At 39.8% G+C, this 27,200-nt stretch overlaps 1 protein-coding gene across 5 annotated transcripts in view; it reads left to right on the top strand.

Moving 5' to 3' along the window:
* BACH2 (BTB domain and CNC homolog 2) overlaps positions 1-27,200 on the top strand; it is a 356,180-nt gene that overhangs the window by 271,182 nt on the left and 57,798 nt on the right. For all 5 annotated transcript variants that reach the window (XM_030315974.1, XM_032593219.1, XM_032593221.1 and 2 more), the window contains one exon: positions 5,588-5,842. In XM_030315974.1, coding sequence (XP_030171834.1) covers positions 5,600-5,842 — 243 coding nt within the window. In that variant the 5' untranslated portion in view covers positions 5,588-5,599. The remainder of the gene's footprint in view (positions 1-5,587; positions 5,843-27,200) is intronic.

Here is a 27,200-nt window from a genome sequence, read left to right as displayed (position 1 = left end):
AAATAAATGTTAAAAAAAATTTTTTTTAATAAATAAATAAATCAGAAAACAGTATGAGAAAGATATCTTAAATCTCCTTCAAACATTTGGAAACTAAATAACATTTTCAAATAATGTATACATCAAGGAAGAAATCAAAAGGAAAATTAGAAGGCTTTTAAAATTAATGAATATAAAAACATTTCAAAATTTGTGAGATGCTGCTAAAGCATTACTTAGAGTGAAATGTATAGCACTAAAGCTTTTATTAGAAAAGATGAAAGATCTCAGATTAATTATCTCAACTTCCACCTTTGGAAACTAGGAAAAGAAGAGCAAATTAATGGTTAATGAATCTTTGACAAAGAAGGCAAGAATATGCAATGGGAAAAAGTCTCTTCAATAGATGGTATTGGGAAAACTGAACAGCTACATGCAAAAGAATGAAACTGGACCACTTTCTTACACCATACACAAAAATAAACTCAAAATGGATTAAGGACCTCAATTTGAGACCTGAAACCATAAAAATCCTAGAAAAGAGCACAGGCAGTAATTTCTCTGGCATCAGCCTTAGCAACATTTTTCTAGATATATCTCCTGAGGCAAGGGAAACAAAAGCAAAACTAATCTATTGGGACTAATCCAAATAAAAGACTTCTGCACAGGAAAAGAAACAGTCAACAACACTAAAAGACAATCTACTGAATAAGAGATGTTTTCAAATGACTTATCTGATAAAGGCTTAGTATCTGAAATATATAAAGAACTTATAAAACTCAACGCCCAAAAAACAAATAATCTGATTTAAAAATGGGCCAAAGACACGAACAGACATTTATTCAAAAACATCCAGATGGCCAACAGACATGAAAAGATGCTCAACATCACTCATCATCAGGGAAATGCAAATCAAAACTACAATGGAATAACACCTCACACCGGTCAGAGTGGCTAAAATCAAAAACACAAGAAACAGCAAGTGTTGGGGAGGATGTGGAAAAAAAAAAAAAACCCTAATGTACTACTGGTGGGGATGCAAACTGGTATAGCCACTGTGGAAAACAGTATGGAGGTTAGTAAAAAATTTAAAAATACAATTACCATATGGTCCAGTAATTCCACTACTGGGTATTTACTGAAAGAATACTAAAACACTAATTCAAAAAGATATGTGCCCTCCTATGTTTATTGCAGCACTGTTTACAATAGCCAAATTATGGAAGCAGCCCAAGTGTCCATTGACAGATGAATGGATAAAGAAGATGTGGTGTGTGTGTGTGTGTGTGATGAAATACTAAACCATAAAAAAAAAAAAAAATGAAACCTTTCCATTTGCAACAACATGGATGGATCTAGAGAGTATAATGCTAAGTGACATAAGTCAGAGAAAGAAATACCATATGATTTCACTCATATGTGTAATTTAAGAAACAAAACAAATGAACAAAATAAAAAAGAGACAAACCAAAAAACAGATGCCTAACTATAGAGAACAAACTGATGGTTATCAGAGGGGGAATGGGTGAGACAGGTAAAGAGGATTAAGAGTACACCTATCATGATGAGCACTGAGTAATGTATAGAATTGTTGAATAACTATATTTTATACCTGAAACTAATGTAACAGTGTATGTTAACTATACTGGAATTAAAATAAAATTTAAAAAATAATAAATGTAACATAAATAGAAGAGCAAATTAAATCTAAAGTAAGCAGAAGAAATGATACAACAATGAGAGGAGAAATCAATGTTAGAGAAAACAGAACAATAAAGAAAATCAACTTAACAAAAAACTAGTTCCTTGAATATTGATTCAGTGTATAAACCTCTAGCTGAACTGATCAGAAAAGAAAGGTGACACAAATTCCCAATATCAGAAATGTGAGCATCAATATAGATTCTGATATTAAAAGGAAAATAATGAAATATTATGTACAACTTTTTGATAATGAATATGACAATTTTTTTAATTGAATTTGTAGTTAAAATTCCAGGTCAAGGTGACTTCACAGGTAAATTCTGCCAAATATTTAAGGAAGAAATGATACCAATTCTACAAGAACTCTTCTAGAAAATTAAAGAGGAAGAAATACTTTCCAACTCATTTTGTGAGACCAGCATTACCCTGATTAAAAATATATATGAGAGGGGCGCCTGGGTGGCGCAGTCGGTTAAGCGTCCGACTTCAGCCAGGTCACGATCTCGCGGTCCGTGAGTTCGAGCCCCGCGTCGGGCTCGGGGCTGATGGCTCAGAGCCTGGAGCCTGTTTCCGATTCTGTGTCTCCCTCTCTCTCTGCCCCTCCCCCGTTCATGCTCTGTCTCTCTCTGTCCCAAAAATAAATAAAAAACATTGAAAAAAATAAAAATATATATGAGAAACCAATACTACACTGTATGTTAACTAAGCTGAATTTAAATAAATTAATTTTTTTAAGAAAAAAAATATATATGAAAACTACAGATTAATATCCTACTGAGCATAGATGCAAAAATTCTTAGCAAAATGTTAGAAAAATGAATCCAACAATGTATAGCAAGACAAGTACATTAGGGTCAAGTGGAGTTTATTTTAGAGATGTAAGATTGATTTAATACTCAAATCAATCATATTATTCATATTAACATCTTAAGAAAAACTATGTGATTACTTCAATACATGCAGAAAACACAGTTAACAAAATCCACCATCCATTCCTGATCTTTTTTTTTTAATTCCCAGCAAACTAGGAATTGAAAGAAACTTCCTTAACTTAATAGGGGCGTCTGTGAAGCACCTATAGTTACCATCGAAAATAACAGTGAAAGGACAAAGTGTTCCCCTAACATCAGCAAGGATGTTTGCTCTTACTGCTTCTATTCAACATTGCACTAGAGGTTCTAGACAATGCAGTAAGGCAAGAAAAAGACGTTGAAATCATTCAGATTGGAAAGGAAGTAAAATGTCTTCATTCACAGATAACATAATTTTCTATGTAGAAAATCTATGTTATGTACCAAAAAAGAAAGAAAGAAAGAAAGAAAGAAAGAAAGAAAGAAAGAAAGAAAGAAAGAAAGAAAGAAAAAGTTAGGCAAAGCTGCAGGATATAAGATCAATACACAAAAATCATTTGCATTACTCTATACTAGCAATTAAAAATCATGAATTTAAACTAAAAAGCAAAACTATTTGTAATTGCATTAAAAATATTAGGTATAGGGGTACCTGGGTGGCTCAGTCAGTTAAGCGTCTGACTTCAGCTCAGGTCATGATCTCACATCCGACTCTGTGCTGACAGCTCAGAGCCTGGAGCCTGCTTCAGATTCTGTGTCTCTGTCTCTCTCTGCCCCTCCCCTACTCATGCTCTGACTCTATCTCTCAAAAATAAATAAAACATTTAAAAAATTAAAAATATATATATTAGGTATAAATTAGGTACAGAAGATGTGACCTTGGTTTAAGCCAAGTTTTTTTTTTTTTTTTTTTTTTAAGATATGACACCAAAGCATGATCCATAAAAGAAAAATTGCTTGATTGGTCTTCTTCAGATGAAGACTTTCTGCTCTTTGAAACACACTATTCAGAGAAAGAAAAGACAAGCTACAGGCTTGGAGAAAGTACTTTCAAATCACATATCTGATAAAGGACTTGTATCCAGAATATATAATGAATGCTCAAAACTCAGTAACAAGGAAACAACCCAATAGAAAATGGGCAAATAATCTGAATAGACATCTCTCCAGAGGAGGTAAATTGATGACAAATAAGCACATGAAAGATGCTCAGCATCTTTAGTCATTAGAGGAAAACAAATTAAAACCACAAAGAGATATAACAGAATACTTATTAGAATGGCCAAAATTAGAAAGACTGAGTATAACAAGTGGCGACAAGGATGGAACTCTCATACTCTGCTGTTGAAATGCAAAATGATACAACCACTGTATAAAACAGGGACAGTCACTTTTTTTTAATAGACTTACAGGAGCATCTGGGTGGCTCATTGGGTTAAGCAACTGACTTCGGCTCAGGTCATAATCTCTTGGTTTGTGAGTTTGAGCCCTGCATTGGTCTCTGTGCTGTCAGCATGGAGCCTGTTTCTGATCCTCTGACCCCCACCCTTTCTCTCTGCCTCACCCCTGCTCATTGTCTCTCAAATTAAATAAATAAACTTAAAAAAAAAGTTAGAGTTACATATACCAAATGATCCATCCGTTTTACCCCTAGGAATTTACACAAGAGAAATGAAAGCATGTTCATACAAAGATTTATACACTAACTCAGAGCAGCTTTGTTTGTAATAGCTCCAAACTGGAAACATCCAAATTTCTGCCAGTAGATGAATGGATAAAAAATTGTGCTGTATCCATATGATGGAACGCTACTCAGCAATAAAGGAACAAATGTTTGATGCATGCAGCAACATGGATGAATTGCAAAATAACTATGCTGAGTCAAAGAAGCCAGACATAAAAGAATATAAGCTGTATGATTCCATTTATATAAGATACAGAAAATGCAAACTAATATATAGTGTCAAAAAGCAAAACTGTTGTTTCAAGGGGGTGGACCACAGAGAGGTGGGAGGGAGGGACTATTCAGGGGCATAAAGAGACTTTTTGGTCGTGAAGGCTATGTTCCCTCTCTTGATCATGATTAAGATCACGATTGTGGCTATATGCCAACCTTATCAAACCACCCACTATAAATACATGTAGTTTATTGTGTGTTAAAGTTATTAAAATAAGAATGAAGCCAAAAAGAAAGTAAAACTTTATTGGAATCCATACTAGTAGAAGACATTACTGAAAAACTATGTTATGCAAATTAGTTACAGATACTATTGTTTAAAGTGCATCAGTGGACACTTCTTACAGCAAAGAACCCTTTTGTAAAAGTAATCTTCACTGTGGAATACATCTTTCTTGTGACTCTTAATGTGATATATTGTGTTTCCTTCATCAGGATGAATATCCAGTCTGCTGGGATAATGACACACAATTCTTTTCAAGAGATTTTCATGCGCAACAGTAGCATGATGTTCGCTCTGCTTTGTCTTAAAGTGGCAGAGGGCAATTGCAATAGCTGGCCATATCTACACTTTGGAACACATACAGTTTACCTCACTTGTTAAATTGTGTCTTGTGATCAGATACCTATTCTGCTTGGCATCTTAGCCAAATATCAACCTAGGAGCTTACATGTACTTCATCAAGAGAGCATTGCAGATACTTTAAAATGATTCATTTCCCCTTAACACAAAGCTCAATTAATACTTGAATTGGGACTATGCATATGTGGAAGTTCCTCTCCGGTTGGCTAACAAAATCAAAACTACCAAGTTTTAGAGTGCGTATGTGTTTTAAATGTTTGGGGTGTTTTAAGAGACTTGGCTTTGTTTTCCATAAAGTAAAAGGATCCAGTAAGTGGAAAGTATAAAAGTCAGCTGTTGAATGTGACTTTCCAGATATGTTTTGTGAGCTCATTATGCTGGTCATGAATATGCTAATGGACAATTCTCCCTTTTGCCTAGCTCATGTCAGTGAGACACAGGAACCATGATGTTCTTCTCACCTTCTGTATCCGACTCAGGTAGCTATGCTGACCCAGCCTTTCTTTCTTTCAGGGTGTGAACGGCATGTCTGTGGATGAGAAGCCTGACTCCCCCATGTATGTGTATGAGTCCACAGTCCACTGCACCAACATCCTCCTGGGCCTCAATGACCAACGGAAAAAGGATATTCTCTGTGACGTGACTCTGATCGTGGAAAGGAAGGAGTTCCGGGCCCACCGGGCTGTGCTGGCCGCATGCAGTGAATACTTCTGGCAGGCGCTGGTTGGACAGACGAAAAATGACTTGGTGGTCAGCTTGCCTGAGGAGGTATAGTAGTTTGCTTTGTTTGTGTGGCTGCTCGTGGAGACTTACTGACTTGTAGACAGTTGTCTAAGTAGGAGCTAGAAGGTGGACCCTGGCCCACATTCCTGCCCAAGGGCTTGATGTCCAAGTCACCAACACTGTTAGGTTTGTGGCGTAGCCAGTTTCTATGTGATGCATTTAAAATCTCAGAGGCGTGAATCGGAGCAGAGTGTCTTTCTTGAAGGGAACTGAATGTCACAGTCATTCATAGTTTCTAGTTCACTTACTTTTCAGGTTTTGAGTAGTATAGCCAAAGTTTGTTACAGTCCTGGATGTGCGATCTGAGTCACTGGGACTTGTGGCTATGATTTTTCTCTTTCAGATGGTTGAAGGAGCACTTGATTTCCCTTGAGAGTAAAAGAATGAAAGTATTCACAGCGCATTCCTTGCTTGGGGGAAAAGTTAAAGGAGTCAGTAATTTTCACAGTTAATATAGTAGGATTCTAAGAAGTGTAAACTTGCTTTTCTCACCATTGTTGAAAATACCCTACTCATGTTTCTTAATTACTTCAGTGAGCACAGTTATGTCTGTACTTTAGGGACACTAGTAGCTGGACTCATTCTGTTGAGAGTTGACATTCATTCAGCTGGACAGCCTAAGCTGGATGAACTCAAAAGATGGGCTTCATAATGACAGAATATTAAATTGGTCACCCTTCGAACTGTGGATACAATTCCTCTATTTCTGTAGTCTTTTTTTTTAATTTTGTTTTTGGTAGGAGTAATTTGGACATAGTCCAACTGATTCCCCCTGTTGGTTTTTTTTTTTTTTGATGTTTATTTGTTTTTGAGAGAGAGGGAGAGAGAGCACACGCACACATGCGCAAGTGGAGGAGGGGCAGAGAGAGAGAAAGAGACAGAGAATCCAAAGCAGGCTCCATGCTGTCAGTGCACAGCATGACGTGGGGCTTGAACCCACAAACAATGAGATCATGACCTGAGCCGAAGTTGGTCACTCAACCAGCTGAGCCACCCAAGGACCCCGCTGCCTCCATCATCGTACCTCCCCTTCATTTACATGGGACGAAGGGTAACACTGAGCAGCCTTACACTTTGTGTTCAGGTCCAGAATCTTTCCTTGTGCATCTACACAGTGTGTAACACTAGGGCCAGGCTGTGCACTGCACAATTTCCCAAGGTACAACTCAAATCCACAGCGTATGCGAACAGAGCTCCAGGGTTGTGCAGTGACCCACAGCAACTCATCAGCTTTTCACAGCAACTCTGAAAGAAGCCAGAGACCCTATGACCCTGATGTGAGGTGCTAATGAGTAAAACTAGCATTAAATCCCAGGGCTCACAAATCCAAATGCCTCCAGAGGCCTGGAAAATAATATAAATAAATAAAAGCAGGTTGTGTATAAGACACTAGGAAGCAGTGGAGCAAGCACCTGCTCCACAGAAAGGCATCCAAATTCAACATAAGAAACAAATATGCAAACAAGTCATGGGGGCTTGGAGGGGAGGGTGGTCACCAGATCCAGTCCCTTGTTAAACATCTGCTGTTAACCCTGCAGAGCAGAAGAGTGGCCAGCTGATAGCAAGGATTGCATAAGCGCTCAACATTTTCACATTAGTATTCTTTTTTATGTACCCACATGAAAGGCTCCAGTATCACTCTTCACACCCCTAAGAAATCTTAAGTAGAAAGATCCCAATACTAGAAGCAAAAGGACAAATTGGTAATTGGGACTGGTGTAGGGAGGGAAGTTTATGTACCAAGTAATGGAGGAAGGCCAAGGAATGGTGTGATCCTGAGCTGGAGTTTCCTCATCCAGGTCAATTGGGTGAACACTTAACCTGTCATTAGGTGAGACGATAAACATAAAATTTCTCAGCATGGTCTCTATCCCATAGTAGGCATTCATCAAATGTAAGACTCTTTCTTCTCTAGATGGGCACCAAGAATGCCTTGCAATTTATTCCAACTCTGGACTTCCCTGCAAATATTTGGGAAACTTCCAGTTATCCAGAATAGTCTTGGGGAGAAGGTGTGGCTTATAGTTTATTTATTATCTGTATCTTTTTGAGAGCTACTTCATTTATGTTTTTTACTGATTTTCAAAAAAATTTATATTAAAGGGGCGCCTGGGTGGCTCAGTCAGTTGAGTGTCCGACTTTGGCTCAGGTCATGATCTCACGGTCCGTGAGTTTGAGCCCCACGTCGGGCTCTGTGCTAACAGCTCAGAGCCTGGAGCCTGCTTCAGATTCTGTGTCTCCCTCTCTCTCTGACCCTCCCCTGTTCATGCTCTGTCTCTCCCTGTCTCAAAAATAAATAAACGTTAAAAAAAATTTTTAAAGAAAAAGGTTATATTAAAATATATTTATAAATGAAAATCATATTTTATGTAATTTAGTCTCTCTTCGTTGACAGCCCCATCTCGAGACTTCCTTGACTGTGTGCCCAAAAGCCCTGGCCTGCCCCTGGTTAGCTGTGGGATCCTGATCCCGTCACTTAACCTCTCTGAGCTCCGGTTTCTACCTATAAAAACTCCTCACACTCTGAAATCCTTGAGTTATTTATCATATTACAATAACAAGACAGTGAAATTTAAAGGAAATCAGGATATAAATGCATATGGCATAACTAAGTTTCTTTAGATCAAATCCCTGTTAATCACTTATTTCCTTGGTATTAGGGACTCTTTAAACCAAGAGGTACATTATATAGACATCACACAAAAATCTGCTGTTTGGCCTTTTTGATTGTTTGTATTCCAGCTAAGTGGGAATTTGCTATGTGTTGATTTTCTTTCTTCTTAGTCATGAAAATGATCGCTGTTTCTACATTATCTGCATTTCCAAACCATTAAAACCTTCTGGTTGCTCATGTACCTGAAACCTTCAGATATAACTAGATTTTTTTTCCTTCCTATGAAACATGGATTCATATTGTCAGTAACCCAGCTTTGAGTATCTTGCTGATAGGGCAGGCAAGCCAGCCACAGTTGGCATTTTCCTTTGTGGGTCTATAATTGTTCCTAACGCCTCCTTCCAAAAGAGCCCGCTCGCTCCCTCTGCTCAGAGCACCCTCCTGTGGCCCCAAGTGCTAAGCATTGTTTTTCTTCCCTATGTGCACACTGAAATGTCCTTGCAGTCTCTATAGTCATTGTCCACTTGGTTCAGTGAATGACTTTAGAATTTGAATTAAGTAGCGAATAAGCAAACATCCCAAACATTACCTTGGAAAGTAGTTGCTTGGAACTGATTGGCATTTGGTTCATATAACGTAAGAAAAAACATTTGAGGGGCACCTGGGTGGCTCAGTCAGTTAAACATCCAACTTCGTCTCAAGTCATGATCTCATGGTTCGTGGGTTCGTGCCCCACATCAGGCTCTGTGCTGACAGCTCAGAGCGTGGAGCCTGCTTCAGATTCTGCGACTCTTTCTCTCTCTGCCCCTCCTGCTCATGCTCTGTCTCTTTCTGTCAAAAGTAAATAAACATTAAAAAAAATTTTTTTTGTTAGCTCCTTGGAAATTTTTAAACCTCATCATAATCCTGTCCCCAAGTTCAAATCAACTTCTGGTCTGTCCCAGCCTTGTTCACACTCGGCCCACCTTACACTTCCTGACCAGCCAGCCTCTGTGCTTCTCAGGGACCCCTCATGGCCGTGCCTGAAAGCTCTTTTTTGGACTACAAAACTTCCAGATACATACTGCTGCCCCTCCCTCTCCTCTACATGGTCAGTCTAGGTCAAAGCCAGCTCTGGTCTCTGGTTGTCCAGTTGTGCAGTTCTACCCCAAAAACGTGACTCCTGATGGGCAATGTGATTACCAGCAAATTAGAGCCACTCACAGTGCCCAGTATAGCCTCTAAAATAAAAGGGTGAGAAACAAAAATAGAGGTCTCCTTCTGGAAGTCAAGAAGTAATTGAAATGTCTTGCTCTTCTCTTTTTCTTTTCTGTTTTTTTTTTTCTAAAAATGGAATGACAGATAGTCCCTAGAGTTTACATGACTTGAGTGTTGGCTCCCTTTTGAAAAACACACCCAAGAATGTGTATCAGCAAATAGTAGAACATAAGGCATTGTACTTAGTACTTTAGTTAAATAATAAAACAGATCATTTAATTTATAATTAGTAAGTGTATTTTGTGCTTACAGATGAAGAGAAAGTGGTCGATGTGCCAAGCATTGCAAGGCCATTACTCCACTGCTCATTAGTATTAAAGCTGGCTCAACAAACACCTCCTTAGCTGTAGTCCTGGAGACCATTTTGGGCTGGATGCCAACCATGCTGGATGGCATCACAGTCATGAAGTTCAGTCTTATGGCATGTCAAGTACAGAGGGCAGGGATGGGGTGTGCTTCCTGTGAAGACATGGAGCCCACTGCGGGTTTGCATATCAAGCCTGCCCTTATGGGGCTGCTTGGCTCCCTCCCAGAATGCCAGAGGAAGAGCGGCTGTTAAGAGGTTATTGCCAAGGTCTATTATCAAAAAGTCAAAAGGCAACAAGTATGGGTGAGGATGTGGAGAAAAGAGAACCCTTTTGCACTGCTGGTGGAAATGTAAATTGGTGCAGCCACTGTGGAAGATAGGATGGAGGTTCCTCAAAACACTAAAAATAGAACTACAATGTGATCCAGCAATCCCACTTTTGGATATATATCTTAAAGAAATATAATCACTATCTCGAGGAGATATCTGCACTCCCATGTTCACTGCAGCATTATTCACAACAGTCAAGATGTGAAAACTTGTCTATTGACAGATGACTGGATAAAGAGAAGGTGGTATGCATGTGTCTTATTCAGTCTCAAAAAGGAAAGAAATCCTGCTGTTTGCCGCAACATGAGTAAACCTGGAGGACATTATGCTAAGTGAAAGCCAGACATAGAAAGACAAATATTGCAGGATCTCACTATATGTGGCATCTAAAAAAAAAAAAAAAAGTCAAAGGATAGTAACAGAGAGTAAATGGTGGTTATCAGAAGCTTGGGGAGGTGGGAGGGAAAAAGTGGAAATATTGATCAAAGGGTACAGACTTTCAGTTATAAGATGAATAAGTTCTGGAAACCTAATATATAGCATGGTGACCAGTTAATAATAATGTATTATATAATTGAAATTTGCTAAGACAATAGATCTCAATTGTTCTCAGTACACACATACGCACACACAAATGATAAGCATGCGAGGTGACAGATATGTTAATTAGCTTGATTATGGTGATCATTTCACAGTGTGTATGTGTGTGTGTATAAATGTCACATTATATACCTTAAGTATATATAATTTTTATTTGTAAAAAAATAAATAAATATTTTTAAGACAAGGGGAGGAAAAAAGGTTATTGCCAAAACGCCACCACTTTTCTTTGGGTTTACTACCCATGGTGTTTTTCACTCTCTAGAGAAGAGGAAAGGTTCATGCAGAGAATAGCTATTGGGTAGGGGTCAGTATGCCCTTTCAGGCAGACCATATGCTTTCCTAGGTATAAGTATATCTCAAACTTTGGTTCATTCACTTTCTATCTCTGTCTTTTGCCTTCTCTCTCTTTCACTTCTCTCTCTCTCTCTCTCTCTCTCCCTCTCTCCCTCTCTCTCTCTCAGTCTCTCTCTCTCTCCCCCCATCTCCCTCCCTCTCAACATTTTAGGGCAGATCTCATTTTTTTCAGGGCTAAACAAAAAGGAAAACTGACCCAGAAGGATTCTGAAGCAAAGGTATTTGTTGTTAAGTCTTAACCACAGGGCACAATAAAGAATGTTCTTGCAGTAGTATTGCCTAGTACAGAGAACAATAAGGAAACTATGGAATCTTCTTGTCTGAAAGTTTTTAGAGGAAATGAAAGCTGTTAATGTATCTGGGATGGCTTAGGTCCAGTCTTTTAAAGAAGCAATAAGATAGTCATGATTATCTTTGGACAGTCTTTTCAGTGTGTAATACTACAGAAAGTATTTAACACTATAGCACAGGATGTCAACAGCATTCTTAGTCTGACTGTAACTTTGGGGGAGGTGAGAATTGATGGGAAACAGTAATTGAGGTATGTGACCAGGATAAGAAGAATAAAACACTCACCCACCCCAGAGCACGGAGCCAGCCCTATAGCCTCACCCCATTCACTACCTGGACAAACCTCTGAAGAAGAGTAATAGAAAGAGTTTTAGATTTAAGCAACATCAGCCCTGAGGATCTGGAAAAACCACAGTCTGAACCTTTTCACTAACTTCATGTAAGGTCTTTACCAAACCAGTCAGCCTCTTTGGACTTCTGTTTCCACACTCATCTTTTCATTCATTGAACAAATATTTATCAGGGCCCTATTATTTACCAGGAAGCACTGTTCTAGCTATTGGGTAAACTTAGTGAACAAAACTGAGTTTATATTCCAGTGAGGGAGAAGGAAAAGAGACGTAAAATAAATAAATATAATATGTACTTGGGTAGATACTATTAAGGAAAATAAAACAGAAGGATGTTAAGGAGTGTCAGAGCACTGCGATTTTAAATATAGTGGCCAACAATGACATTGCAATAGCATTGCATTATGACAGATGGTAGCCACACTTGTGGTGAACGTAGTATAGTGTATGAACTTGTTGAATCATCATGTTGTACACCTGAAACTAATGTAACATTGTGTGTCAACTATACTCAATAAGTAGATAGATAAATAGGTAGGCGGGTAAGTAGATAGATAGATAGATAGATAGATAGATAGATAGATAAAGATGGTCAAAAAAGGAATTTTTTAGAGGGGATGACTTTGAGTAAAGACTTGAAGGAGGTGAGAGAGCCAGCCATGCTGACATCTGGGTGATCTAGACAGAAGGAATAGCAAGGGAAGGGCCCAGAGGCTGGAATGGGCTTGGCATGATTTACACAAAGTAACAGAATAAGCAAGTGGTAGAGTGGAAGGAGGCCTGTCCAGTAACAGTGCCAGGCTGTGCACCTCTTAGATACATCACCTTTTCTTGGAATGAGTTGGGAGGCCATTGGAGGGTTTCACAGGAGATCATCCTGACTGCTATATGAATATAGATTAAAAGAGAGGGCAAAGGCAAAAACAAGATGCTAAGGCAACAACCCAGGCACAACACATTGGCTTAAATCAGAGTGATACTAGTAGTGATGATCCATGTCAGATCCTGGTGATATTTTTAAGGAAGAGATAATGGGATTCCCTTAGAGAATGGATATAGGATGGAAAGAAAAGAAAGGAGTTAAAGATAACTCCAAGGTTTGGGGTTTGAACTGTTGAAAGAATGAAGTTGCCATTAACTGGAATTGGTGAAGACTGGAAGGAGTAGGTTTCAAGTGGTAGGAATGGGAATAGGAGTTCTGTTCCATACACATTAAGTTTGAGATGTGTGTTAACATCAAAGTAGAGATGTCTAGTGTACGGTAGGATATCATGGTTGGAATTCATGGGACAACTCCAGCCTAGAGATAGAAGTTTTAATACCAGATTATTGGTGATATTGAAAGCCACAAGACAAAATACAATCACCAAGGGAACCAGTGTAGATAGGGAAGGAAAAAAAAAAGAGGTCCCAGGATTGAGCCTTGGGGCTTTCTAGAATCAAGAAGTCAGAGAGAGAAAGAGGAGTCCGCATAGTAGACCAGAAGGAATAAGCATTAAGATAGAAGGAAAAGCAGACATATATAGTATGCTGGAAGCCAGATAAAGAAAGCATTTCAAGGAGGAGAGAGTAATCAACTTTGTCAAATGATGCCAATAGTCAGCTAAGATGAAGGCTGAAAATTGACCACCTAGCAGTCTGGAAGCCATTTGTGATTTCATTGAGCATTTTGAGGGAACAGAGGGATCAAAATCCAATGTGATTATGTTCTGAAGAGAATTGGAAGAGAGGAATTTGAAAAAGCTAGTGCAGGCTACATTTTTTAGGCCTTCCTAGTTATAGGGAGCAGAGAAATGGGCCAGCAGCTGGAGGTAAATGGTGTCAAACGCTTTATTTGGGGTGTGTGTGTGTGTGTGTGTGTGTGTGTGTGTGTGTGTGTGTTTTAAGTAGGAAGGAATCCCAGCATGTTTGCACTCTGTGGTAAAGATGATCAGTCAATTTTCCTTTCTTTCCCGGACACATAGGAAGACCAAATTTACAATCAGAAGTGCTGTGTAACTAGATGCAGCGAAAGAAATACGAGTAGAAGTCATGGGTCCCTTCTGGTCTGAGACAGTTAAAAGTAGATATGAGTTCTTCATGTTCTTTCCCATCCATTTAACTGGTGTCAAAGAACTCTAAGAACGCCAAGATGTTGGAACTGCAGTCCAGATCCCTGAGTCACTGTTGGAGAAGATCCATCTGACTCAAATCAGACTCTGACGTGAATGAGAAATAAACCCTTATGTTAAGTCATTAAGATTTGGTGTTTGTTTCCTCAGCAGAGCCTAGCCCATCCTAATTAATATTTGGGCTGATGGGAATGTTGCAAAAGAGAGAAAACTTAATAATAAAGGCCAATTGCTAAACAGATGCCCTTAGGTACTTTAAAGAGGATGGGAGCTACCGACCAAGTGGGCAGACTCAACTTAGCAAGGCACATCCTTACCTGAAAATGATGGAGTTGACCTGAATGATCTCTGAAGTCTGACAGAATACATCCTACTAGTCAGAAAGAGAGGAAAGATGTTTGGATTGAAAGGTAGAGAAAGGCCGTGGGAGTCACACCAGTCAAGAAAAGGAAGAACCGTAGAATTTCACCAAGAGGAACGAGCTCACTTCTCATACTCACCTTCATGAATTCTCGGACTTTTCAGAAATGGTATTACAACAGTTCACAGAAGATGACAGTTAAGAGCTGTAGAACCACAGGGCTGTTTGATAGCCTGGAACACAAGCAAATCACAGAAGATTCAGATTATTGCTCTCCGTTTCAGAAGGTCTTGGGATTTGGAAAAAACAGTTGCATTTCATGACCTCAATTTCAACATGAGTTTGTAGGGAGTAATGATACTGGTTACCAGCTTGACTTGTGGGGCTGCTGTTCAGATTAATGAAATGTGGTATGTTACACTTCTTGGAAGGATGGTGCTATATAAACAGGAGGTGTTGTTATTCCCATAAAAGGAAAGCAGATTCTTCTCTGATGAAATGGCTCTTACCTCAGAATCCTCATTAAAAGCTGTGGTGCAATTTTCCAAGTTGCGTTAGTGAGACTTGGCAGCAGATGAAAAAAAAAAAGCAAATAAATAATAAGTCAAAATATTCCAGGTAACTACTTGCTGGCAAGTAAGAAGTTTTCAAGTCCCAGAATCATGCTGATAATTTTGAAACGCCTGAAGGCAGAACTTATTTATAGTAACGTAAAGGTGACTTCCAGCCCTGAAATCTGGGCCTCAGTCTCAAATGGGGGTGTAATAAAGCAAAGCCATGAAAAGAAGAGCTAATACTATTGTGATTCCATCTCCAAAGGCTGCTCAATGGTGCTGATACAGAGGGAGGGAAATCTGGTGTGAAAATAGCCACAGCAATAGCTAATTTTAAAACTGAAATGCATAAGCTGTTTCCAAACCTCTTACATTTTTTAAATCCTGAGGCCAGTAAGTCCTATTTAAAGAAACTTAGCAGAATCGTGCTCCTATTTTGGCATAGTAGAAGGAGTTGAGTTGACAAAAACTAAGACATATTTAAAAATTATTTTTAAGTGACCTGATTTCAAAGCCAGTTTAAGGATTCTTTTCACTCTACCTATTTATTGCTATATGAGATGACCGCAGTAGTTAACATTTTTTAATGGATTCAAACAAAGCCTCTGACAGTAAAGTTGTTTGCATTACATTTTATAAAATTGTTACCCGCATACCTATTCGTTTTAAAACTCTTCTGTATATATGAATTAAATGTCCCTTACAATTCTTTCTTTCCCCTATTATGGAGTCTCTTAGCTATTTCAATTAAAATTAATAATAGCTTTAAAGACAAAGTTCAGAGCTGTAAAGTTCCTCACTTGATCAGTAATCATAACTATTATTTTGTCATATTTAATCATAGAACCTGAGCCTTTAACAGGGTTCTTAATTAAACTTTTAATTCATGATAAGAAGTTAAATAGCACTTGGGAGAGTTTTTAAAAATTATTTCCACTTCCCATCCAGATTACCAAAAAAAAAAAAAAAAAAGTGTGCTAGAGAAACACAATGGCAGTCAGCCAAGGGTATTGTAGGTCATGCCAACATGAGCTGGCAGCAGGCCATTGTCCAATTAGCATGGCTTCATCGTTGCAGAGTAAATCACTCTTGAGGAGATGGTTGAGTCACTCATGATGTAGTGGTACTTCACTTGAGCCAGTTCTTCTTAGAATAGGTTTCTTGTTCACTGTTATTACCTGCCCTGCTTTGCCAATAAAAGCACAGGACCATTTAGGCTGAAAGCCGAACGGAAGAGAAACATCGATTATGTATCTTGTTTCTCTTTGCTTCCTGAAAACTGAGATTGCAATTAAAACAGTGAAATCATGGTGTGTTTTTTAAATGAGTTACAAGAAAATATAGTTTCTATACCAAAATACTCAGAGTTGGGATCCAAGAGTCAGTTTTTATTCTGTCTTTTCTTTGGCAGCTTTAACACTTGGCACAAATTGGAGGATATCAGTAAAGTTACCTAATAATCTTAATGGATTCACATTCCATTCAAAAACTTGGAATGTCACCAAACTGCTTCAGGTTGCAGCTCTATTGTTGGGGTGTCCGTGACATTTCTGTTGGGTGTGCAGTTGTACAAGCAGACAGCTTTTGAAAGACACCCTTCTTAGGGTGAGAACACCTGGATTCTTGGTTGGACACGCTGTAAACCAGGACATTGATTCAGGAATTTCTTAATAAAATGGATCAGATCCAGGCATTGGAGTGGTGTGTGGATGTCAATAGAAAAAAGCTGCCCTTAGAAGCACAAAGAAAGTGAAATAAAATTGTTGGCAGTAATCAGTTAATACCTTATGTTTACATTCTTGTTTGTTTTGGTTTTTAACCAAATCACAGGCTAGATGGAGGGTTGGGTTGTTTTTGCTTTCAAGAGTGGAGCCGCTAAATAATGGCACTTTTGGTTTCCTGATATTTCAGAAGTGTTCTTTTTCCTATTAACTTGGTGCATATAGTAAAATTTATCACTTTGACATAGACTCCTAAAATATGTTGACAGTCTCTCTAACCGACATTGGCACCAATTCCAAGCTAGCTGATGATTCAGTGAGCTTTACTGTCTGAGATGGACTTCTGTGTGCAGCCTGGCAAAGACTGTGTATGAAAAAGTTAATGCATTCAGCACCCTGGGTGGGACGGAGCCAGGCCTCCAACATGAGCACATTTTTTGACTGACTGGCAGCAAAAAGAAATACCGGCAGCTGTTCTCAAGCAAGCCAAAAAGTTGGCCCAGGGGTTAAAAAAAAAAAAAAAAAATGCTGGGATTTAGCCAACAAAAGATTCCTGTGTTTAGAAGAAAATCAAAGGAAGGATACAGAAGGTCACAATTACAGTTGAAGTAACAACTATTTCATTTCATCTTCTGCTTTCTAAAGGAGAGTATTAAATATTATTGCTACTCATTTTTTCTGATTCATTATTTCTGAGTCTTCATTCTTGTTCTATAGATTTCTCTTTTAATTCTTTATTTGCAAAAGCAGATGACAAGTTAGTCTTCCTAAAGACAGTGTAGAGGTGATACCATTCACGGAGGTGGCACCAGCAGCCAGAACGGAGTAGGGCAGAGCGGGTTTCTGGGAGCAGCGGCCACACACATGTTCGCTGGGCCATGTTAAGTGACATGGATTGCAGTGGAATTACGTGTGCAAAGTCACTTCAGAGATCTGTCCAGAGAGGCCTCTGACACCCCCCAACGTATCTATTACTTTTGTCTTATTAGTTACAAAAAGAGAAGGGTAGGGAGAACAGACAAGTTACTAAAAGACAGGACGCTTAAGGGTCTTGCCTCGTGCCCAGTAAGTAGTACGAGGGCCGTTTTCATGTCTGCACAGCCCTTCTTCCTTCCCAGTAGACACTGAAGACTGTGTGAGAATTTTCTTTCTCCCTAAAGAAGCTATAGTAGCCCAGGAATTGAACTGTGACCTACGACAGGAAGATCAGGAATGTAGAACACCAGGATTTAGGGTAAAAGCTTCAGAGTTTGGGGAAACCGGTAGGGTACTAAAAGATGCTTGAAGCACACATTTTGTAACTCTGCAGATTTTGGGGGTGAGTTAAATCCATCAGATTTACAAGATGCTCATAGAACTGCGATGACCTTTCAAAGTTCTGTTTAACAAAGGATCTTCGTGCCACCTAAAGGCTGTTACAGTAAATGTTGACCAGATGTTCTCACTCACAGAACAGAAGAAATAGTATCCCTGCTACATGTGAGGGATTTCAGCTATATTAAAGGACAGCGTAAGACGCGAGACACTGGAATAAGGTACAAAGAAATACAGAATTACCTTCAGAGGAGTTGGGGTGTGTTTGTGTGGTGTGTTTAAAGCAGATATTCAAAACGACAGGGTGGCTTAAGTAAAACGGTTCATAGAAGCAGAGAAGGGAACACATGACCCTTTCATAGGCTGCTTCTTTGGGGGCTTAAGTTAAAAATATTAAGCAAGATCATTTCCTTCAAAGAGCTTTAATATAGTTGAAGAATCAAGATAAAACCATAGAAATCAGGGGCGCCTGGGTGGCTCAGTCAGTTAAGCATCTGACTCTTGATTTCGGCTCAGGTCGTGATCTCATGGTTGTGAGATTGAGCCCCATGTCAGGCACTGTGCCGGGCACGGAGCCTGCTTAAGATTCTCTCTCTCTCCCTCTGCCTCTCCACTACTCATGCACACACACTCTCTCTCTCAAAAATTTTTTTTTATTTTATTTTTTTTTAATTTACATCCAAATTAGTTAGCATATAGTGCAACAATGATTTCAGGGGTAGATTCCTTAATGCCTCTTACCCGTTTAGCCCATCCGCCTTCCCACAACCCCTCCAGTAACCCTCTGTTTGTTCTCCATATTTAAGAGTCTCTTATGTTTTGTCCCCCTCCCTGTTTTTATATTATTTTTGCTTCCCTTCCCTTATGTTCATCTGTTTTGTATCTTAAAGTCCTCATATGAGTGAAGTCATACGATATTTGTCTTTCTCTGACTAATTTCGCTTAGCATAATACCCTCTAGTCCCATCCATGTAGTTGCAAATGGAAAAATTTTTTTTAATTAAAAAAATTTTTAGGGGCACCTGGGTGGCTCACTCGGTTGAGCATCCAACTTCAGCTCAGGTCATGATCTCGCTGTCTGGTCCATGAGTTCAAGTCCCACGTCGGGCTCTGTGCTGATGGCTCAGAGCCTGGAGCCTGCTTCAGATTCTGTGTCTCCCTCTCTCTCTGCCCCTCCACCACTCACACTCTGTCTCTCAAAAATAAACATTAGATAGATAGATAGATAGATAGATAGATAATAAAAGTGTCAGTGCTGTCCCCCAGGCTTTCTGGTCCCTTCTGTCCAGCTCAGGGATCTGCATTCTCCTAAGAAACTAAAGTCCTTAACTTGGGCTGAACAAACTTGTACTCATGGTCTCAATGGTTAAATGAAAATCAACCAAAATCAATAAATAAAAAGAGTTGATTTCTTCTCATTCTTTCTTATTAAAAGTTTAAGACCTCTTTTCATATTTAAATTTACCTTGATCATTGAAACCTACCGATGCCCTCGCCTTCCTGTCTGTGTTTTAGAGTGACAACTCTGGAATTACTAGTGTTATCTTAAATGGAAATAGCTCAGATGTTTTCCAAGTCTCTAACCCTAGCATCCCCAGAAAGAGAAGGAAAGTCTCACCATGTAGTTAAATCTTGAGCAGCTCTGAAAGAAGGAGAGGATGTGGGGAGTGTCTCCTCTCCTTTCCTGTCAACTGGTGTACAAGTACTGAAACTGAAGAAAAGGAGAGTCTTTTCATAGGCATTTTCCAACATGTATAAATATCTATAAAGGTATCCTTTGGGAGGTCACTCAATAACCTTAGTATTTACATCAGGCTCTGGTTGTATACAGATTATGTCCAGGTAGTTGCTTCTTCCAGGATATGTCAAAATGTTTGGAGATAAGGACATGTCTTTATATTAATCAGACGGATGATGACGTTTTACAAAACCAATCAGTAAAAGGCTTCTTTCATCTTCAACTGGGCTTTATTAAAATTAAGAACACGTCACGAAGTTACCGCCTGACCCTGAGAAGGCTAGGCCCCTGGGTGCCCCTAGAACCTCCACTGTTTTCATTCCTCTCCACATTTCCCTTGTGTCAGGGGGGCTGCTCACGGGGGCCCAGCAGCAATAAGATAGTTCCCTTCCCCACGTCAAGCCCAAAATCTGGAAGACAACTGATACGTGTATGATTGAAACTTCAGAAGAGTGAGTCAGAATAGAAAGTGATGCTCTAATGGATCTGCACCTGGAAGGCTCACACTGGTGTTTAAAACAACTTTTACCTAACAGGCATACTGATACCTACTCTGTGGCCAACAGAATGCTGGTCCTTCCCTACTTCCTCCTCAGAGACCTCCAGAAATGTCTCTTTTTTAAAGTTTTTTTTTAAGTGATTTTTTTCTTGAATCAATCTTTAGTTTGTTTACATGGGAGGTCTATAATAGTTAACTCTTCTTTTTTTGAATATTTATTTATTTGAGAGAGAGAGAGAGAGCGAGCACAAGTGGGGGAGGTGCAGTGAGAGAGTGGGAGACACAGAATCCGAAGCAAGCTCCAGGCTCTGAGCCATCAGCACAGAGACCAACGCAGGGCTTGAACACATGAACCTGAGATCATGACCTGAGCCAAAATTGGACACTTAACCGACTGAGCCACCCAGGTGCCCCAGTATTTGACTCTTGTAATACCCATGTATTAGCTCAGGCTGCCATAACAAAATACCACAGATTGGGTGGCTTAAACAGAAGTTTATTTTCTCACAGTTCTGGAGGCTGGAGGCTCGTAGGAGGCCACCTTCTCACTGTATCCTCATGTGGCCTTTCCTCTGTGCGCAGAGAGAAAGCACTGGTGTCCCTTCTTATAAGGACACCATTTTTATGAGATCAAGTCCTCACCTTATGACATCATTTAACTTTAATTATCTCCTTAAAGACCCCATCTCCAAATACAGTCACATTAGGGATTAGGCCTTCAAACTGTGGATTTGGTGGGGGATGTAATTCAGTCCTTAACAATCCACTAAAAAATGATAGATTTGTACAAATATAAAACAACACACACACAAGATTATCCACAGATGTACAACCACATAACCACGTACTAGGCAGTCATGAGAAAGAAAAAAAGAAGACCTCCATGAACTGATAAGGAGTAATTTCCAGAATATATTTTAGAAACAAAAATAAGATGCAAAAGAGCACATACAGTATATGTAGTATTATTCCTTTTGTACAAGAAAAAAATGGAAAATAAGAATATATATAATGTACAGAAGTGTATGTATAACTCAGAAGTATATACACACGTACACATTTGCATATTTTGTGAAAAGAAGAAGAAAAGAAAAACAAGGAATTATGAAAAAGGTGACCTATAGAAAGGGGGTGAAAACAGAGTAAAAGGTTTGGGATGGAAATGACTCTCTGAGTGTGTATTTTTATTTGATATTTACTTTTGAACCATTTAAATGTTTTACATAGTTGGGGTACCTGGGTGACTCAGTTGGTTAAACATCCAACTTGAGCTCAGGTCATGATCTCTCCATTTGTGGGTTCGAGCTCCACGTCAGGCTCTGTGCTGACAGCTCAGAACCTGGAGCCTACGTTTGGATTCTGTGTCTCCCTCTCTCTCTCTGCCCCTCCCCCACTCGTGCTCTCTCTCTCTCTCTCTCTCTCTCTCAAAAATAAATAAACATTAAAAAATCCCCCCAAAAATAAATGTTTTACATAGTCAAAAAATTTAAATTTAGACAAAAAGATGAAAAGCTGCAAACCTAAAAATTTTAAAGAAATAGAAAAAATGAACTCACTGTATATTAAATTGGTTAGTTAACCACATAGACTAAAAGAATAAGTTATATTAAGTTTTACATCTGGTCCTATGACTAGACATTCTCTGTGGGACATTCTTCAAGACAGTTGGACTGAACGTTTTAAAAACACCACTGTCACAATAGACAAAAATGATGAGGGACTGTCCCAGATGAATGCAATATGTGACCTTTGGCTCCCAAATTGGAAAAAAAATATCTGTAAAGGACATCCTTGGGACAATTTAGAGACCCTGAATATAGACAGACTGCAATATTAGTTTATAATGTTATATCAATGTTACTTTTCTTGGGTAGGAAAATGGTATTTTTGTTATGTAGAATATTCTTATTCTCAAGAAATATATGCTGAACTATCTAGAGGTGAAATGTCATGATTTATTTTCAAATGGTTCTAGAAAGAGATGTGTGTGTGTGTATACATAGATAGTACAGAGAAGAGAGCACACAAATCTAGCAAAATTAAACAGTTGGTGGATTCATGCTAATGGTATATGAATGTACATTTCTTTCATTTTTTTCTGTAGATTGAAATTTTCAAATTAAAAAATTCAAAATTCAAAATTGATTTTGTCATGAAAGTGCTCCCTTCATTTAGGAAGCATTCACTGAGCACCTGCTCTGTGCCACGCCCTGTTCTTAGTGCTGGGGATATAGCAAAGGACAGGACAGAGTAAGTTGGAGCTCTCGTGGACCTACGTTTTAGCAGGGAAGACAAATAAGAAAACAAGATAACTTTAGAATGTAGTAAGTGCTAGAAGCAAAACAAAGAGGGTGATATGATAGACAGCCATCAAGGGAAAGGTGGCATTAGGTAACGATGGCCAGGGAAGACTTCCCCAAAAAGGGGGCCTTTGAGCTGAGACCTTAATAGCCAGAAGGAGCCATCCATTTGTTCAGCAGATTTGCATCGAGCATTGTGTATACAGGAGAAACCCCTCTGCCGTCATAAAGTTTATGTTCCCTTTAGGGTTTACATACAGTAAACAAGAATATGTAAGTTGGTGATCAGTGTTCAGGGTAAAATAAAGCAAGGAGGGGATAGTTAATGAGGACAGGAGTTGAAATTTTAGATATAGTTGTTCAGAAAGGCCTCGTCAAGCAAGCATCACACAGAGACCAGGACGAGAGCTGGGGTTGGGAAGAGACAGATCACGTAGCATCTGACAGGACACTTAAGTGACTGGCTTTGATTCAGTGAATTGAGAATGTTTTGGAGGATTTTGGCTAGAACAGTGATGTAGTCCGGCTTATCTTTCTAAAGGATGGCTCCAGGTGCTGGGTTTGAGAATAGGCCTGCCAACGGAGGAGGGCAGAGGAAGGGATACTTGTTAAGCATCTCCTGAAATAATCCAAGCAAGAGGTGCTCTATCCAAGAACGTAGCAGGGAGGGAATGCAAAAGTTTGGATTCTGACTCTATTTTAAAGGCAAAGCTGCCAGAATTTCCCACTAACTGATTGGAAGTGGGATATGAGAGAAAGAAAAGGATCCAAGATGACTGAGGTTTTTGGCCGCAAGAACCAGGATAGGAGTTGCCTGGAACTGAGGTGCGAAGCAAAGTCTGTCCGAGGAGCAGGTTTAGGAGAGGAAACAAGGCTTTGGGTGGGTGGATGGCAAGATCAGGGGACGATCGGCAGTCAGGTGGAGGAAAAAGGCAAAAACTTAAAGATCTGCTGAGAATTTCACAGCAGGCCTGTGCAAGGATAATTATGATTGCCTTGTGTAAATCTTTTCAGAGAATTTCTTTTTGTTTACAAATACACCTAACTGGCAAGTTGAGTTGTCAGTTCAGACAAAAGGGTTAACTCCCAGTTCATTCTGTCTTCTGACTCTAAGAGTCTAGCTCCTATGTGAAGCTGCTGTAGGAGGCCTCCCCAGTGCTGGGCGCTGGATGGCAGTTTTGGTGGGAAAAGGAGGAATTTGTGCTGAAGATGTGGCCCTAGTCACAGTGACATGTGAGGCAACAGTGTGGGAGCCGCCCTGCAAGGTTCAGCCGGAGTGTAACAGTGGTTCCCAGACATTTTTTGCCAATGACCCCTTCAACATGTGACCAGATTTCACAGACTGCCTTTCAGTTTGAACCCAAATTTCCCTTCCTTCTCTGCCCTACGCCTGTGTCCGTGAGGGACGCACATTCTAAGCATATTTCGTTCCTCAAGAGCAGGCTCTGGCAGCTTTGAAACTATTCATTCACATTCCATTGCCTCTTCTGCTCTCCCGCCAAGATTCCAACAGAGGCTGCTCTTAAAATAAGGAGGCCTTATTTATTCAGATTCTTCCTCCTCCGGGAAGATGCTGAGGGCTTTTTATGAGACTTCTTCAAAACTTGCTGAAGTTCTGTGGACTTCAGAAAGTATACTGAAAACGGGGACTCCAATAACTTGGGTCCTCAGTAGACACTCGTTGGGAGAGAGGATAGGCCTTTGTGCCCACCCTGCCTGGACCCTCTCTCCACAGCCAGAGTACACACCGCCAGCTGTGGACCAGCCCCAGAGAACAGTCCAGGACACTGACCTTTCTGGCCAACACCAGAAACAGAGGGGAGGTGTATTTGCCCTTTCCCTCTCATTCTTCATGCCTTTTCTTCCCACCTCCCTAGGTTTCTTGCAAAAGCCATATTAGTGGAATAAGCCAGTCACAAAAAGACAAACACTGTATGAGTCCATGTATATGACGTATCTAAAATAGTCAAGTTCAAAGAATAGAATGGTGGTTACCAGGGCCTGGGAAAGAGAGGGGAAAGAGGAATCGTTTAATGGTTATGGAGTTTCAGATATCAAGATTAAAAAGTCCTGGAGGTCTGTTTCACAACGATATGAATATACTTACCACTGCCGAACTATACACTTGAAAATGATCACTATGGTAAATTTTATGGTATGTGTTTTTTTACCACAATTTAAAAAAATTTTTTTTAATTTGAGAGAGAGAGAGAGTATGTGTGTGTGCAAGCAAGGGAGGGGCAGAGAGAGAGATTGAGAGGGAAGGAGAGAATCTCAAGCAGGTTCCATGCTCAGCCCAGAGCCTGACGCAGGGTTCAATCAAGGATCATGACCTGAGCTGAAATCGAGAGTTGGACACCAACTCAACCAACTCTGCCACCCAGGGACCCCTACCACAATTTTTAAAAGCCACATTAACAGCATTACTTCCATGGAGGGAAAAATATATAAGTTCTAAAACTCGAATGCCTTAGGACATAGCAAACAAGCAGAGTCCATGGAGTAAAGGTTTTTATGTTATAACCATAGATGTTTCTATTACCCACCTCCCTATGATTCTGCAAGATGCACACTCATATCGTGTGTATGTCTGTGTGTCTATGTGTAAGCACTCCAGCATTTTGTAGATATTTATTAGTTACTTCGAGGGGTTCATCCACACGATGGACCTAATACTATTATGCATTTTAAAGAAAGACCAAGGAGGGGCGCCTGGGTGGCTCAGTTGGTTAAGCGTCCGACTTCGGCTCAGGTCATGATCTCACAGTCCGTGAGTTCGAGCCCCTCGTCGGGCTCTGTGCTGACAGCTCAGAGCCTGGAGCCTGTTTCAGATTCTGTGTCTCCCTCTCTCTCTGACCCTCCCCCGTTCATGCTCTGTCTCTCTCTGTCTCAAAAATAAAAAAAATAAAACACTTAAAAAAAAAAAAGAAGACCAAGGAGTAGGATGAAATACTTAGGCTCATGTAATGGATTACCGGAAAATCCAGGATGCCTATGTCTGCCTCAGGCCTGGTCCCGGAATCTCTCTTTATCTCAGGCAACCCTCCCGCTCTGGCCAGGATTAAAGAGCATGGATTTCATGAAGCAGTAGGTAGCAAGATGAGTAGAGAGAGTGGCCTCTTGAAAACAACAGTTAGGGTTCTAATCCCAGCTCCTACACCAACCAGTTTAGCCCCATGCAAGTCCCTAAACCTCTGAGCCTGGCTCCTGGGGATAATACAACTGCTCTGCAGGGTGGGAGTGAGTACCTTGCACATGGCACATGGGTCTCCCATTTGTGGTCATCCTTACCATTCATGACAGGAAAAAGATTTCAGAATCACCCTTGAGTTACCCAGCATCCCACTGGGTAGTCCTCTGCTAGCCTTAATGTCAAGCAGCAGTCCAGGACAGCTCTACTTGGCACAGATTTCTATTCCAGCTCCTACTGTTACTTCAAATACAATTGTCTCTTGGTCCAAAACTCACTGAAATTCAGCCTCTTTTATGGTTCATACACACTTGGGCCCCTTTTCTAACCACTTATTGAATTGTATAATTCCCTGGGTCTTATAGAGTCTGGCCCCCATGGGTTCCTCAGTCTGTGTCAGAAGGTTATTTTTGGATCTTACGATTCACTTCAATCCTTTTGGGGGAAAAATGTATGATATTATTTGAAAATGTAACTTGCTTTGAGTTAAAGATTTCTGAAAGAGCATGATCATCTTAGCATCCAAGGCTTTCTTCCTGATCTATCTTAATAGAACTTAGAGGGGCAGCCTCTGTATCAGCATGGCCATCTGTGATCAAAGGCCAGTGTCAAGAGAAGGTCCCTCCACTGCCAACTCCACAACAGGAAGCCCTAGTTCAATTGTTCGCCTCAACTTTGTGTCTAAAGTTTGAGTTAGAATCATTAATTAGATAGCAAGGTCACAGACCTGGGAGAACTACCCAAAAAATTCCAACCCAGATTAGAGCCCTAAGCATTGGCACAGGAAACAGACAGGTAAGCAGGCGCTAGAATGGGTGATCTCCAGGAACCTGGTTGGTCTCATCATTGCATGAGCATCTCTTTTGTCTTTGCCTCAGGTTGCTGGTAAAGAGCTATGTTCTCTTGTAAGTTCTGACCATTCTTGATAAATTAGAGATATCTACCATGAGTTTCAACCATAAGTAAATCACAGTACTTATTGCCATGTTGTAGAATATATCCTTTACCGTCATCTCACTTCTTTCATTGCCTGGTGTCCTCCATCTCTTCTACTTGGGGTCATATCTTCTGGTTTCTTTCCCCTAATTAGCAAAGATTTCAGGATTACCTGGTTCGGTACTAAAACCTGTCCCAAAGATTATGAGGGAGGAAAGGCTTCGGGCTATTTTCTCCTGCCATTTTAGGGTGTATAGAATGGCAGGGTGTGTACAACTTTTATGGTATTATTAAATGGCTGTTATTATGTCAAACCCAGGAAAATACAAGATGGGGCATGCTGCTATTCATTCAAACAAAATTGTAGGTCCATGTGACTGATTACACTTGCTCCTCTGACAGGTCTAAATAGAAAGAGCTTACTTATTCAGCAAGGGAAAATCATACCTGGAAATAATGCCTGAAACTCAGACTGCTAAGTCTGCATTTATTTAATTTCAAGGTTCTGCAACT

This window comes from Lynx canadensis, chromosome B2 (genome assembly GCF_007474595.2).
Source record: "Lynx canadensis isolate LIC74 chromosome B2, mLynCan4.pri.v2, whole genome shotgun sequence".
Classification (NCBI taxonomy): domain Eukaryota; kingdom Metazoa; phylum Chordata; class Mammalia; order Carnivora; family Felidae; genus Lynx; species Lynx canadensis.
This window is presented reverse-complemented; position numbering and strand designations above follow the sequence as displayed.